Source organism: Natrix helvetica, assembly GCF_964273705.1.
Source record: "Natrix helvetica genome assembly, chromosome: 3".
NCBI classification, from domain to species: Eukaryota; Metazoa; Chordata; class Lepidosauria; order Squamata; family Natricidae; genus Natrix; species Natrix helvetica.
In genome coordinates this window covers 170,054,069-170,070,285 of record NC_138549.1, presented here as the reverse complement: position 1 = coordinate 170,070,285, position 16,217 = coordinate 170,054,069, and the positions used below count along the sequence as shown (strand labels likewise).

The following is a 16,217-nucleotide window of genomic DNA, read 5'->3' as shown; positions in this document are numbered from 1 at the left end:
ACAGTCCGAGACCTTCTCTGGCTTGGAGAGCTGGCAGGTATCTGCAAAACTTGGCAAGGAGTCTCGGAGAGTCACGAACCAATTAAGTGGACTAATTGTCTCCTGTAAACTCCACTCCCCTTTCGCTCCCCTCCTCTGGGAGGGCCCATTCATCGTCCACCTGTGGCCTTACTCCCAAGTCGACCCCTGTTCTTTAGCTGTTCTCTTCATCTGGCAACTCTGTGCAGGCGCACACTGGGAACAGGCTCCAGCTGTTCTTCTGCCTCACTGATGTCTGACTCTGAAGGCAGCTGATAACTGTCAGATGGCTCTGGCCCCCCTCTCTTCCTCTGACACAGGGCCCTCATCCGAGCCTTCCCCAGACTCCAGGACTGGCCCATCTTCCTCCCCAACCTCCTTACTATCCGAATCGGGCCACAACATTAAGAGAAAAGAAATGAATTGATGATAGAGGTAAGTCTCAGGAATTCAGATTATTGATGTATCTGGATTATTTCAAAGGGTAGAGTCCACTTTGATTGTGTTTGAGGATTAGCTTCTTACAACCCTTGCCATAATTAGTTGCCATGTTCCCAGAAGACTACAGGCTGGGAAAAAGATATATTCTAAAACAAATAATATTAAGGCATTTTTCCGGGCAGAATGAATGGACATAATAGAAATACAACTCATACTGGTGCAAAATTCGGAAGTGGTTCGAAGAAATTACTGAGCGAAAAATAGAACTCAAACCAGAAGCATTCTTATTAGGACTACTGGATCAAAAAATGGACAAACAATCTCAATACATAATCAGAAACATACTCACTGCAGCCAGGATTGCCTTCGCACAAAACTGGGAAAAAAATCAATACACCCTCAGATGAAACTACAATCAGGAAAATACTCGAATGCGCAGAAATGGATAAAATGACAATAGAACTAAAAGAAAGAGAAGAATCGGGCTTCTATAAAGTATGGAATAAAATGTACAAGTGGCTAGAAAACAGAAGCCAAGACAGAAAATAGAGAATACAAATAGATGGAGATATAAATAATGAATACTATTATAAGTGTTAATACTAGGTTTGTTAAATTATAGGACAAGGTTATAGGGAGAGGAAGGCAATGCAGAAGGGAGAATTATAAAAGCTAGGAAGGAAAGCCGATAGAGAAAGCTGTAAAATTACTGTATATTGTTATGTATGTTCTGGGTTTTGTTTTGTCTTATTGTGTTTTTTCTTCTTTGCTGAGTCTTCCCTATTTTTTTTAAAGAATAAAACATTTAATAAAAATGATTTATTAAAAAAAAAAGAAATACAACTCAATTTATGGACTACAGAGCAGGATGGTATTCGGGCGACCCAGTCCAAACTGACTAAATACCACCTCTGTATCTAATTACCATATTTTTCAAAGTATAAGACGTACCTTTTTACCCCCCAAAAGAGGGTGAAAATCTGGGTGCGTCTTATACACTGAAGCCAGCATTTTTGGCCTCCTGAAATCCCACCCCCTTCACAAAAATGGACGTGCAGAGGGTTTGGGAGGCCTGCAAAGTGCTCCTGGGGGCTGGGAAGGGCAAAAACTAGCGAAAAATGGGCTGTTTTTTGCTCTTTTTTGCCCCCCCCTTCCCCCCCCAGCCCCAGGAGCACTTTGCAGGCCTCTCAAGCTCTCTGCATGCCCTGTTTTTCACAAAAAAAGAATGAGACGTGCAGAGGGTTTGGGAGGTCTGCAGAGTGCAAAATCTTTTTTAAAAAATGTACCTCTTCAAAATCTTGGTGCGTCTTATACTCTGGTGCGTCTTATACTCTGAATATATGGTTAGTAACGTCAGGTCTAGAAGGGAGTGGGGTTCGCAAGCGAGGAAGAGGAGGAGGAGGAAGATGAGGAGGACAACCACGACTGTGCGGCTCTTGGTGATCTCTGAGTCTGCTTAATTTCTTGCAGATGTTTCATGACCCAACTAGGTAACATCATCAGTGCTAGAAGAGAGAGGGATTTGCTCTCTGTTTATAGACAATTGTCTTCTCCTGTCAGTGTTGGTGGGAGTGTTTTTGCAATTCCTTGATTAGGCTGTTGTTTGGGGTTTTTTTTGTGTGTGAGTTGGTAGTTCCTTGGCTGGAGTATTGTTTACGGTTTGATTGTTAGGTTTGGTATTGATCTTTGTGTTTCAGACAGTTTGCTAAAAAAAAAAAGTTTTCCTTGGCTGATTTTTGTGAGTTTTAAGAACTCCCAGCATTTTTCTATCTCTCCAGGAAACTTTAAACACACAGCAAGTGTCCCCAGGTGATGGCCTCTGTTCCTTATCACCTGGATCTTGCAAATATACCTTTCTAATCGGAGGCATTCTCTTCTTTTTTACCCCACTCCTCCAATTATTGCTCAACTGTGTTGGGAAAGAAATTCCAAAGATTGCACACCAATGGAGCAGAAGTTGCCTTCAGAAGTTGTGGGAGCTTCATCATTTGGGAGGCTTTCAAGAAGAGACTGGACTGCCATCTGTCAGAAATGGTGTAGGGCAGTGATGGCTGAATAGAATAGAATAGAATCTTAGAGGTCTTCTAGTCCAGCCCCCTGCTCTAACAGGAGAACATATATAATAATAATAATAATAATAAGTTTGAATTTATTAGCCGCTCCCTTTCCAAGTAGGACTCGGGGCGGCGTACAATGGGGCATATAAAACACAGAAAATATATAAAAACACATAGGCGTACATACAGAACATACATACAGATACACAAACACGGACTCGAACTCGGAGGAGGTAGACAATTTACATCATATAGACAGTTAAAAAACCCGCATTAAGATACCCCAATTATAAAAACCCCATATAGAATTAAAATTTAACGTTTAAAATACAATTTAAAACCAGTTAGGAGGAATAAGAATAATTACGATTGAGCCAGGCCAGATAATTGAAAGAGGTGGGTCTTCAGCTGTACACGGAAGGAGCGGAGATCGGAAGTAATCCTGATGTCACGGGGGAGGTCATTCCACAGGGCTGGGCCCACCACAGAGAAGGCTCTGCTCCTGGGTGTCGCCCCCCGGCACTGTTTGGCGGACGGCACCCGGAGAAGTCCCTCTCTGTGTGAGCGAATTGGTCGTAGGGATGTGTGAGGCAGGATGCGATCCTGCATATAACTAGGCCCTGTGCCATGGAGCGCTTTAAAGATCATAATCAAAACCTTGAAACGCACTCGGTAGACCACAGGAAGCCAGTGCAGCTCGCGCAGGAGAGGTGTTACAGGGGAGTATCTAGTCCTCCCCATAATCACCCGCGCGGCCGCGTTCTGGACCAACTGTAGTCTCCGAGTGCATCTCAAGGGAAGCCCCATGTAGAGAGCATTGCAGTAATCCAGGCGAGACGTCACTAGCGCATGGGTGACTGTGCGTAGGGCATCCCGGTCCAATAAGGGGCGCAATTGGCGCATCAGGCGAACCTGATGGAACGCCCCCCTTGCCACGGCTGTTACATGGTTATCCATGGACAGCCGGGCATCCAGGAGGACGCCCAAATTGCGCACCTGTTCCATGGGGGCTAGTTGGACGCCCCCGATGGCCAGAGATGGAAGCACCTGGTTGAACCGGGAGGCCGGAAGCCACAGCCACTCCGTCTTGGAAGGGTTGAGTTTTAGTCGGTTGCCATCCATACCACTGATTCACTTAACCATTGTTTCACTTAGCAAAAGAAATTTTGGGATCAGTTGTGGCCATGTCGACAACTATCTGTAGTTATAAGTGTGAAGATCCTCTCCTCTATAGCTTTTAACATTCAGAGCTTTAACAATTGAGGGGTTTAGTTTTCCTCTGCTATCTGTCGAAGGCCTCCCGGATCACTGGAAAATATTATCAGGCAGGGTTGCACACTCTGCATCTGTAACTCTGCTGTAAAAATATGGAATCTGGCAGACAAATGGGACTTTGGTGCCAAATCCTACTAGAGAAACCAGAAATCTTAGCGCAAAATGATTACTGCAGCAATCTTCCAGATGTCTTTAAAAATGCACACTTCCCTCTTTCCCCACCCCAGAAATTGTTGTTCATCTTTCTATATTTTTTATAGTTTATCCAATTGTAAAATTCGAGGAAACACAAAAGAATGGGAAAATAAAGGAGGAAAAGGCAGAATGGGGACCACTCCCCACCGCCAATTGCCCCACCACCAACGTGCCATTGCCAGATCGTGACGGCCAACTCACCAAGGGCCAACTCGCCATGGCCAAAGTTGAAGAGGTATGGACTTCAACTCCCAGAATTCCCCAGCCAGCCTGGCTATCTGGGGAATTCTGGGAGTTGAAGTCCCCACCTCATAAAGTGGTGAAGGTTGAGAAACACTGAACTAATCACATTTTGCTAAGCATGTAAATACTCAGACTGTGTTTACAGCTCAGACTAATGTCTCCAAATGAAAAGAAATAGGCTAGATCTGTGATGGTGAACCTATGGCACGCATGTCCAAAGGGCCACACAGAGCCATTTCGCCTGGCATGCACAGCGTCGGGCGTTCCTCCTCCAGGTTTTTGGCATGCAGTGGCCTATGTGCATGCGTCAGTGCTGGAAACCGGAAGAGCTAGTCTTCCGTTTTCCGGCATGAGCAAGAGCACTGGCTGATCAGTGCATGCACATGCGCGGCAGTACCTGGAAGATTTGCAAGTGCACTGAAAACCAGAAGTTGATTTTGGGGGGCGTGCACGCACCCCTGGGCAACTCCTCTTCCTGATCGCGGCCCAGACGAGCATGCGCGAAGTGTTCCCTTTTTGGCACTTGGTGCCGAAAAGGTTCTATCAGTGGGCTAAATAAACCAAGAAGACCTTTCACGATCTACAATCATATAGATGTGAATCCAACCCACATTCTGAACTCTGCATAATATATTCAACAAGGGCATGTTTAGGTTTAATGAAACGTGAACTACAAAAGTCTGTGTTCCTTTTCCTCCCTCCCCCCCCCCCATTTACGGAAAACATTCCTCCTTCGTTTTCTCCGTCAGTGAACATCAAGGAGGAATACCCACCCCAATTATTCAAGAAGGAAATTGATTAGTGCTTCGTTTCTTGTTTTCTTGGAAATCCAATTAGTTTGGGAAATGTTTTGCTAATGAATTTGCTTGGCTGATTACTGATAGCCGGTATCCGTTCCCAGTTGCAATGTATGGCTGTGAATACATTGGATCATAAGGAAGGCTTATTGGATCATATGATCATAAGGAAGGCCAAAGAATGGAGGCCTTTGAACTGGTGCTGGAGAAGACTCCTGCGAGTCCCTTGGACTGCAAGGCTATCCAAACGGTCAATCCTAGAGGAGATCGGAGGGTCGTTTTGAGCGCTCCGAAGGCTTCAGGGACCATCCGGAGGCTTCCCTGACGCATTCGGAGCGCTCAAAACGGCCTCCGGAGGGCGTCCAGGGGGACGGGGGAGGCTCTTTTCGTCCTTCCCAGGCTCCTATAAAGCCTCTGGAGCCGGGGAGGGCGAAAAATGGCTTTAAAAAAGCGTGAACTCAGCTGGCTAGCACGCTCATGCGCACTGGCCAGCTGACCGGGCAGCGCCTCGCGTGCCTGACAAATGGCTTTGCGTGCCACCTATGGCACACGTGCCATAGGTTCGCCATCACTGGCCTAGGGTGCTTGCCTGTAACCAGCAGCCCCTGAGGAGGCAAACAAAAGCTTTCAGTGTGAAACTGATTAAGGTCCAGTCAGTTTCAGGATGGCAGCTGATTCTAATCAATTAATTAAGGTCACAGAGCTTAGCTCCTTCCTTTGGCACCTTTTAGGGAAATGCTGTGTTGGAAAGCAATTCAGGAGGACATTGTTTGTTTAGGCAATGCGGACTGCGATGGAAAACAATGGGTCAGGATCAGGACAATACATACTAACTGACTGCAATGGTGAATGCATGATAGAGAGAGGGAGAGAGAGAGAGAAAGAGAGAGAGAGAGATAGATGCTACAAGATTCATAAATGTGGCCACGACTCACAGTTACTTTGTCATCACAGTCATAACTGGTCACTATCAGAGGCAGTCACTAAATGAGGACTACCAACAGAGACTTTCAATAACCCCAGGAAGATTTTATGAACTTCAATCAATGCAAAGATACAGGACGTTGATTTGCCTTCCAGTATACCGCCTTTTGCAACAAAGAGGATTAGGGGACTGGAGACTAAGACATATGAAGAACGGTTGCAGGAACTGGGTCTGTCTAGTTTAATGAAAAGAAGGACCAGAGGAGACAGGATAGCAGTGTTCCAATATCTCAGGGGTTGCCACAAAGAAGAGGGAGTCAAACTATTCTCCAAGGCACCTGAGGGTAGAACAAGAAGCAATGGGTGGAAACTAATCAAGGAGAGAAGCAACGTAGAACTGAGGAGAAATTTCCTGACAGTGAGAACAATTAATCAGTGGAACAGAAGTTGCCTCCAGAAGTTGTGAATGCCCCAACACTGGAAGTCTTTAAGAAGATGTTGGATAGCCATTTGTCTGAAACGATATAGGGTTTCCCCCCTGTTAGATTGGGTAATGGATAGGCACACACAGGCTTAATGGTAACAACCGCTCTTTATTAAGTACAACAAGTGAGAACAATCCAGCGAAGGTTGAGTCTGAGAGCAGCCCTTTTATAGGGAGCTGTCAGACCCTTCGACCGATAGGATTAAATCTCTGTTCCTGCCGGAACAGAGGACCTTGGTGGAAACCACTGTAGTTAGAACAAGTATCTAACACCCCTCCCCTCTTGGATGGAACAATCCTACTAGTTACGTAGTTACGCAGGTAGGCGGGCTTTTGGGTAGCTCTGCCTGACCTGCGCAGTTCAGTAGGATGGGTTTCCTTGGACAGGTCGGACGGACCTGTTTGCTCCGCAGCTCCGCTTGGTGAAAGCTCCTGGAACCTTTCACAGACCGCGGCTGGAGCTTCTAGAGCCGGTTTGCTCGGAGCTCACTGCGGGCCTGCAACAAAACCAGATAAGTTTCCCGGTACCCTCGGGCTTGAGCTGGCTGTGGAAGGAGTGAGTGTTTGCTCTGTTTGGGTAGGGCTTTGGCTAACTCATGCCGGAGTTACCTCTGGTTGTCTAAGAGTGGAGTTGGAGAGGCGGCCATGGAGTTGGTCATTATGCCTTCTCCAATTCCTACCGTCCTCGAGCTCTAGGAGGTAAGAGCGAGGGCCGGTGATGCCTATCACTGTGGCAGGAATCCACAGAATTCCCCCGGCGTAGTTGTGGGCATATACCGAATCCTCTAAACTAAAAATCCGAATCTTGCTTGTGAAGTCTGGGGGCGATGACGCAGAATAATTGGGGTGTAGCTGGTCTAAGTGGGACCTTAGCCAGCAATCCATGAGAAGCTCGGAGGGGCTTCTCCCTGTAGTGGCACTTTGTGTGATGTGCTGAATTAGCAAATAGTGGTCAACCCGTGTTTGCCAATCTCCCGGGCCCATCCTAGAGAGGGCCTCTTTTGCAGATCTCACCATTCTCTCCGCCTGACCATTGGAGGCCGGATGGAATGGCGCGACCAGGGCATGCCTGATTTCCTGAGCTGCTAGGAAGATCTCAAATTGCATGGCCGTGAATTGGGCCCCATTGTCAGAGACCAAGACGTCGGGCAGGCCGTGCGTGGAGAAAAGTCTCTGTTGTACCTTGATGACCGCTTCTGCCATAGTGGAGATCATCAGGACTACCCCTAACCATTTTGAGTAGGCACCTACAACTATGAGAAATGTCTGGCCTTGAACTGGGTCAGCAAATCAATGTGCACCCTAGACCATGGTGCTTGAGGTCGCTCCCACTCCTTAGCGGGCGCCTCTGGGGGAGCTGGTCTGGACTCCTGGCACGGTGTGCAGGTAGCCACCCATTCTTCGATCTCCCTGTCCATGTTAGGCCACCACACGTAACTCCTAGCCAAAGACTTTATCCTGACAATTCCAGGATGCCCTACGTGTAAAGCCTCTAATACTGCAATGCGCAGTTTGGACAGTAAGCAGCCCTTTACAACCGATAACTCATCACGTTTGGCAAAATACATTTTGAAATCAGCCCCAACGCACCCAGTTCAAAATTTGCTTGATGGTGAAGTCCTTTGCAGAGTGTCGGGCAACGTCACTGGACAAGACAGGCCCAGTCTCAAGGAAGTCAATGAGGAGGACTGGCATCTCGGGGGTAGGGTCAGTGAGAAGTTTGGGCAGCGGCTGAGAGCATCAGATTGCCCCAAAGTGGAGCCTGGTCGGTGGATGAGACGGTAGGAGTAAGCAGCTAGGAAAATGGTCCATCTGGTCATGCGGGGTGATAATGACACTGGGGTAGGTCGTTCCCCAGCAAGTAAGCCCAACGAAGGCTTGTGGTCCGTAACCAGTTCGAAGTTCCGGCCATTAAGATACTCATGGAACCTGTTTACTCCGGCCACTGCAGCCAAAGCCTCACGGTACAGCTGGCTGTAGTTCCTCCCTCAAAACGACGCTATGGGGCACTGCACACCAAGACAACCAGACACAAGAACATTTTTTTTTCTAAACGCCATCACTCTGCTAAAGAAAGAATTCCCTCAACGCTGTCAAACTATTCACTAAGTCTGCATTACTATTAACCTTCTCATCGTTCCTATTATGCATCTCCTCCTCCCACTTATGACTGCAGGACTGTAATTTTGTTGCTTATATCCTTGCGATTTATATTGATATTGATTGTTTCCTGATTGCTTATTTGTACCCTATGACTATCATTAAGTGTTGTACCTTGTGATTCATGACAAATGTATCTTTTCTTTTATGTACACTGAGAGCCTAGGCACCAAAGAGAAATTCCTTGTGTGTCCAATCACACTTGGCCAATAAAGAATTCTATCCTATCCTATCCTACCCTGTTCTATGATATAGATCAGTGAGGGCGAACCTATGGCACGCGTGCCACAGGTGGCACGCAGAGCCATTTATCCAGGGCACGTGAGGCGCTGCCCTGTCAGCTGGCCAGTGCGCATGCGTGGGCTGGCCAGCTCTTCACCCTTTTTTAAAGCATTTTTCGCCCCCCCCCAGGCTCCAGAGGCTTTATAGGAGCCTGGGGAGGGTGAAAAGAGCCTCCCCCCCTCCCCCCAGACAGACAGACAGACGAAAGAAGACTAATATGATATAATGGATGGAGGTTTATCAAAGAGAGGTCCAATCTAGAACTAAGGAGAAACATCCTAACAGTGAAAACAAGTATCCAGTGGAATGGCTTGCCTTCAGAAGTCATAAGTACTCCATCACTGGAGGATTCCAAGAAGAGATTGGGCAGCCATTTCTCTGGTCTAGTGGAGGGGCTTCTGCCTGAGCAGGTGGTTGGACTAGAAGACCTCCAAGGGTCCCTTCCATCCCTATTATTCTATGTTCTAAGAAGGAAAGTTGGACTCACCTTTACAATATCTAGCAGCAGGAGGTTATCTCTTCGAAGCATATTCAGTGGTAACCGATTAGCCTGCCCGTGCAGGGGCTTGTTGGTTAAGCTAATATGCAAATTCTGCTTCTTTATCTGTATTTTTTTTTGTTGGTTTTTAATGCAACAAACCAAGCTAATTAAATGCCCGATTGAGTAAACCGATTGCAATCATGTGTTCTCCGTCGATCCGGTCTGAATCCAAAATTTCTAAATGTCATCGCCGTATGTCTTTTCATCTCCCTTAATGGAAGCTTAAGCGCTTAACCCCCTTCCCGCTGGCCCCGATGAGGCCCAGAAAATTGATTTCGAAATGAATAATAACCTTCCTTCTTCCACTTCCCCAGATGCTTCATTCAAAATTGCTGGGGGTGCTTGTCTCCTAATTCATGTAATGGGCTCCTCTGGGTTCGGAGAATATCACTTTCAAACGTTTTTCTAAACCTTTTCTAAGTTGAGAGAAATAACCGTGAGGAATAACTCTGAGGAAGGCCCGAGAAGAAGCGACGGGTTGTCAGGTTGCAAGATCTGTCTGGGAGGACACTTTTAAGAGATGCAAAACCATATTTAAGAATTTGAAGGAGAATATTTGTATCTCGGGGTTGAACTGGGGGGGGGGAGGTAGAGGAAGGAGGAGGAGGAGAAGAGGAGGATGACTGAGGGGTCCTTGGTGCTCTCTAAGATTGGTTGTTTTATTGCAGACGTTTCATTACCAAACTAGGTAACATCATCAGTGGTAGAAGGGAATGGGGTTTGCGAGGAGGAGGAGGAAGAAGTGGAAGAGGGAGAAGGAGAAGGAGAAGAAGGAGAAAAAGAAGAAGAAGATGATGATTGTGGGGTCCTTGGTGCTCTCAGAGATTGGTTGTTTTGTTGTAGAAGTTTCATTACCCAACTAGGTAACATCATCAGTGCTATGGTAGAAGGGAGTGGGTGTTATGGAAAGGAGGGCGAGTGAGGGGTCTTTGCTGCTGTCTGAGTTTGGATCCCCGACATAAAGGATTTTCACATTGGACTTTCTCATAATTTTAAATTTAATAAGTTATTGTACCGCACTTCTGGTTTTTTTTAATTGTTTTAATTATTTTTTATATGGGGCCATCAATACTACAAAGAATGCAGAGAAGAGCAACAAAAGAGGATTAGGGGACTGGAGACTAAAACATATGAAGAACGGTTGCAGGAACTGGATATGTCTAGTTTAATGAAAAGAAGGACCAGGGGAGACATGATAGCAGTCTTCCAATATCTCAGAGGTTGCCACAAAGAAGAGGGAGTCAAACTGTTCTCCAAAGCACCTGAGGGTAGAACAAGAAGCAATGGGTGGAAACTAATCAAGGTGAGAAGCAACTTAGAACTGAGGAGAAACTTCCTGACAGAACAATTAATCAGTGGAACAGCTTGCCTCCAGAAGTTGTGAATGCCCCAACACTGGAAGTCTTTAAGAAGATGTTGGATGGCCATTTGTCTGAAACGGGATAGGGTTTCCTGCTTGAGCACGGAGCTGGACTAGAAGGCCTCCAAAGTCTCTTCTATGCTATGCTATGCTATGCTATGCTATTCTATTCTATTCTATTCTATTCTATTCTATTCTTCTAGACTAGAGTAGACATACCTAGTTCCTGCAACCATTCTTCATATATTTTAGCCTCCAGTCCAGTGGTCAGTCTCTACCGGTTCGGCCTGGTTCGGCCAAATCGGGAGTGGCATGTCAGCCTGGGTCGCAAAACTGGCAGCGTCCCAGGCTGGCCACGCCTCTGAACTGCTCCCTGTTCGCCGCAATCGCCGCCTCCATCTTGCTCTTGAGTTTTGCGCATGCGCAGAACAATTTCTATCGAACTGAGCACGCACGAGTGAACCATCAGTCACGCTGGCTAGAACCGACCCCTACTCCAGTCCCCTAATCATCTTGGTTGCTCTTCTCTGCACTCTTTCTCAAGACCTCTTTTATATCGTGCTGACCAAAACTGGATACAGTATTCTAAGTGTCAGCTTACCGAGGCGTTGTAAATTGTCGATATCACACGATGTGGATGTGCAATTTATCTTCTTCTTTCTCTTTTCTTTTCCAGCTTGTTGCTTTAGAGAGACAAGTGTTTGATTTCCTGGGCTACCAATGGGCTCCGATTCTGGCCAATTTCCTCCACATCATCATGGTAATCCTGGGCCTTTTTGGGACAATCCAGTACAGACCACGCTACATTGTGGTGGTGAGTTTGCTAACGATTGTAAGGCTGGCGTGTGATGTCCAGATGGGGATGATGGGGCCCCTGTAGTTTCAATGGGACTTAATTTGTGGAAGGTGCATAGAACTAAATGGCCGGAACAGACCATCCGAACCAGTGATTACAGGCTCTCCTCGACTTACGACCCCCCAAATGAGTCCAAAATTTCTGTTGCTAAGCGAGACTGTTGTTAAGTGAATTTTGTCCCATGTTATGTTAGAGACGAGAATACGTATCCCTTCAGCCTTGACACAGATGGTGTACCAGCCGCCTGATTTAGAACAAGATCCAGCAAAGAAGTTGTCCCATGGTCCTCCTTCTGAATTCCAAGATGTTCTTTATTCAGATCTTGGAACTAATTCCTTGCATAAATTCTGCTTATTTTGGACGGCTTCCATTTGAGAAGGAAGACGTTTGTAAAAAATTAGGATTTTCTATCCTCTCTAACATCAGTGAGCACACATTTGGTAAGTCCAGATGCATGTCCAATGTTAGGGTCCCAAGTAACACCCCCCCAACGGAAGAAGACTCCGAGACTTGAGGTTCCTCAAAGTTCTATTTTATTAGAGACGACCTATTGACACATCTGGGAAAACCCGTATCTGAAATTTTCCAGGTTTTTCCCACCCAAACAAAGGTTCAAGTCCCTGCCCAGCACCCACATGTCCATCCCATGGTCCAATCAGGCACCATCCAAAACTGGTGATAGCTTCCAGTCACGCCACTCCAGGTGCAGGGCAAGATGTCCTTGACTCCCTGAGAAAGGAATGTTATTTTGACTATATCTATCACACTCTATATAATCCCTCCTCCCATTTCCCCACAGTAGAAAATTTGGCAGGCCTGAAGGCCCAATGTAAAAGATGGCTTCCAGGCCTGACATCCAGGTAGTCCTGGACATACTACCACAATTTAGCCCAACATTTCTGTTGCTATGAGAAACAGTTGTTAGCTCAATTTTGCCCCATTTTATGACCTTTCTTCCCTCAGTCGTTACGTGAATCATGGTACTTTCTAAGTTAGTAACACAGTTGTTAAGTGAATCTGGTTTCCCCATTGATTTTGCTTGTCAGAAGGTCACAAAAGGGAGATCACATGACCCCGGGACTCTGCAACCAGTCGCCAGGCAGTTGAATTTTGATCACTTACGACCGCTTGCACAGTCATCTGATCAAAATTTGGCCACCGGCAGGCATCCTGGGTTTTGTGATCACTATTTGTGACCTTTCCCATTCGACTTCCGACGAGCAAAGTCGGGGGGGGGGGAAGGTGGATTCGTTTAACATCCACACGCTACACTTAGCGACTGCAGTGAATCACTTAACAACATGGCAAAAAAAAGGTAATCAAATCAGGCATATTAACACCCTGAGTGACCGTTTTGCTTAGCGATTCTAGTCCCAACGGTGGTCGTTAAGTTGAGTTAAGTTAATTTTTATTCATCCGCCTTCTGTGCAAATATTTCCTTTGGTGCTTGGAACAGTGCAGGGCCAATTTTTAATCCCGGGGTTGATCCTGAAAAACCTCCAATCACATTTGCACAATCTGCCAGAAAAGGGCAGGTCGGGCTCTTTTTCCCCATAGTAACAGATGATTGTCTTAAACCTGGTCTGTTGCTGTTTACACAAATTCAAACATGCTGTTGTTGCCCGCCAGTGGAATCTGGCAGCAGATTCGGACAGTGAGGAGGTTGGGGAGGAACATGGGCCAGTCCTGGAGTCTGGAGAAGGCTCTGCGGAGGGCTCTGAGTCAGAGGCAGAGAGGGCGCCAGACAGTGGTGGGTTCCGGATTCCGTTCCAACCAGCACGTTTGGAACGGCCCCGCAGTTACCCACATGCAGGTATACGGCGCACGCATGCGTACGGCGCACGCAAGCCTCCACGACACTGCAGCTGCTCCGCAGAGCATCGCACAGGCACTGTACGCACCATGCATGTGCCGGAAGCGCCAACAGCATAAAGCACCGGTAAGGAGTGCAGCCGGGCAGGTGGGCCTTCTGGAGCACCATACCGGAACGGTATCCGGTGCTCCGGGCAGGATCCGGTACGCCCGTACTGAGGCGTAACGCTTCAACCCACTGGGGCTAGAGCCATATGCCAGTTATCAGCTGCCTTCAGAGTCAGAGATCCGTGGGGCAGAAGAACAGCTGGAGCCTGTTCCCAGTGTGCGCATGCACAGAGTTGCCAGATGAAGGGAACAGCTAAAGAACAGGGGTCCACTCAGGAGTAAGGCCACAGGTGGACGATGAATGGCCCCTCCCAGAGGGAATAAAAGAGGAGTGGAGTTTGCAGGAGACCATTAGTTCGCTTAATTGGTTCGTGACTCTCCGAGACCAGGTTTTGCAGATATCGGCCTGGCAGCTGTCCAAGCCAATTAAGGTTTGTGACTGTAAATCCTCCCTTGAAAGACTTTGCTGGATGTGAACGAGCAGAATTCACAGTCAATTAATAAAAGGGTTTTTTGTCGGGACCAGGAGTTTGCTTCCTGCTCTCGGGAAGCCTGGGTCAGAACACATGCAATCAAAGTCTTCAGCTTGTGTGTCTCCCATAACACATTTGAATGCGACCAGGGACAATGGAGATTACAAGCAGATCATTGCTTTTGATCTACCCCTCGCAACGGAGGGGACTTAATTCACTTCAATCCAACATTTTCACTTTGTTCTGCAGTCTTTTGGGGAGGAAAAAAACAATGAAACAATTTGGCAGTTGGCAATTCCAGGGGCTGGGACTTTTAATTGCCGGCCTAAAGGGTGTTTGCCTGTGGGATTGTTCTTATATGGAGTTGGCCATTCGTGGTAATCATCAATCAGTTCTTTGCATTATGTAATGGAGCCTTGGGGGTCTTTACATACCAAACAGCCACAAGACAAACTTCGCAATTTGAGCAAACACCTTGTTACCTGCCAGAGCTGTTGTCAGGGTTAATACCATATTTTTCAGAGTATAAAGATGCACTGGAGGATAAGGCGCACCAAGATTTTGAAGAGGCAAATTAAAAAAAAAGTTTTTGCACTCTGCAGACCTCCCAAAAACGGGCCCGTTTTTTGTCAAAAAAAGGACATGATTAACCTTTGGGAGGCTTATAGAGTGCTCTTGGGGGCTGGGGGGGGGGGGCAAAAAAGAGGAAAAAATGGCCCATTGTTCGCTCAGAGTGGGGGGGTGTTTTGGGAGGCCAAAAATACTGTATCCAGTGTACAAGATGCACCCAGATTTTCTTTTTTGAGGGAAAAAGGTGTGTCTTATACTCCGAAAAATATGGTAGTTTCCACCCATTGCTTCTCGTCCTGCCTCCAGGTGCTTTGGAGAATAAGTTGACCCCGTCTCCTTTGTGAGATGTTGAACCACTGCTATCATATCACCCAACAAGCAGAGACCGTGGAGACTTAAAACAGTTTCCAACTATTCGTTCTCTGTAAGCAAATTCCCGAGTTTCATAGATCCTTTTCCAGCTCAGATTAAATCCATGTCTACAGAATCACAGTCTCTTGTCCCTAACTTGTGTTTGTACGTAGGACAAACACGAAACATAACCAAATAAGTGAATTTTGTTTTATTGTAAAGGCAAAGGTTCCCCTTGCACATAAGTACTAGTCATTCCCGACTCTAGTGGGCGGTGCTCATCTCTGTTTCAAAGCCAAAGAGCCAGCGCTGTTCGAAAACGTCTCCGTGGTCATGTGGCCGGCATGACTCAACGCCAAAGGCGCACGGAACGCTGTTACTTTCCCACCAAAGGTGGTTCCTATTTTTCTACTTGCATTTCTACATGCTTTTGAACTGCTAGGTTGGCAGAAGCTGGGACAAGTAACGGGAGCTCACTCCATTACGTGGCGCTAGGGATTCGAACTGCCAAACTGCCGACCTTTCTGATCGACAAGCTCCATGTCTTAGCCGCTGAGCCACCGCATGCCTCTAATGTAGCTCTTATTGTAAAGGTACATTAACTTGAATCTTGGACGTCTGAAAGCACAATTTTCCATATAGGCTTCCTACTGCAGGGTTCTCCAATCCCTGAGCTGCAGGTCACAACTGGGCCTTGGCCTGTTCAGACAGGGGCCACATAAGCGATGGCCGCTCGTGTTCACGCGCGAAGTGCCACTGCAACTGACTTCGCCCATTGTTTTTGCTTGTTCGAAGATAAAGATGCCCCAAGAATGTGAAGTGGGTTTTGTTCTAAAGACGCCCCAAGAATGTGAAGTTAATTTTGTCTCATTTTACGACCTTTCTTGCCACGGCTGTCAAGTGAATCACTGCAGCTGTTAAGTTAGTAACACGGTCGTTAAGTGGATCTGGCTTCTCCATCGACATTGATTAAAGATGATTAGGGGACTGGAGACTAAAACATATGAAGAACGGTTGCAGGAACTGGGTACGTCTAGTTTAATAGAAAAAAGGACTAGGGGAGACATGATAGCAGTCTTCCAATATCTCAGGGGTTGCCACAAAGAAGAGGGAGTCAAACTATTCTCCAAGGCCCCTGAGGGTAGAACAAGAAGCAATGGGTGGAAACTAATCAAGGAGAGAAGCAACTTAGAACTGAGGAGAAACTTCCTGACAGTGAGAACAATTAATCAGGGAACAGCTTGCCTCCAGAAGTTGTGAATGCCCCAAC

The 16,217-nt window shown here is 46.8% G+C and overlaps 1 protein-coding gene across 4 annotated transcripts in view; it reads left to right on the top strand.

Annotated features, from left to right (window-relative positions):
• The window catches only part of NKAIN4 (sodium/potassium transporting ATPase interacting 4), a gene marked incomplete at its 3' end in the record, with an annotated part of 125,508 nt that overhangs the window by 47,748 nt on the left and 61,543 nt on the right, over positions 1 to 16,217 (top strand). For all 4 annotated transcript variants that reach the window (XM_081949829.1, XM_081949827.1, XM_081949826.1 and 1 more), the window contains exon 2: positions 11,454 to 11,591. In XM_081949829.1, coding sequence (XP_081805955.1) covers positions 11,454 to 11,591 — 138 coding nt within the window. The remainder of the gene's footprint in view (positions 1 to 11,453; positions 11,592 to 16,217) is intronic.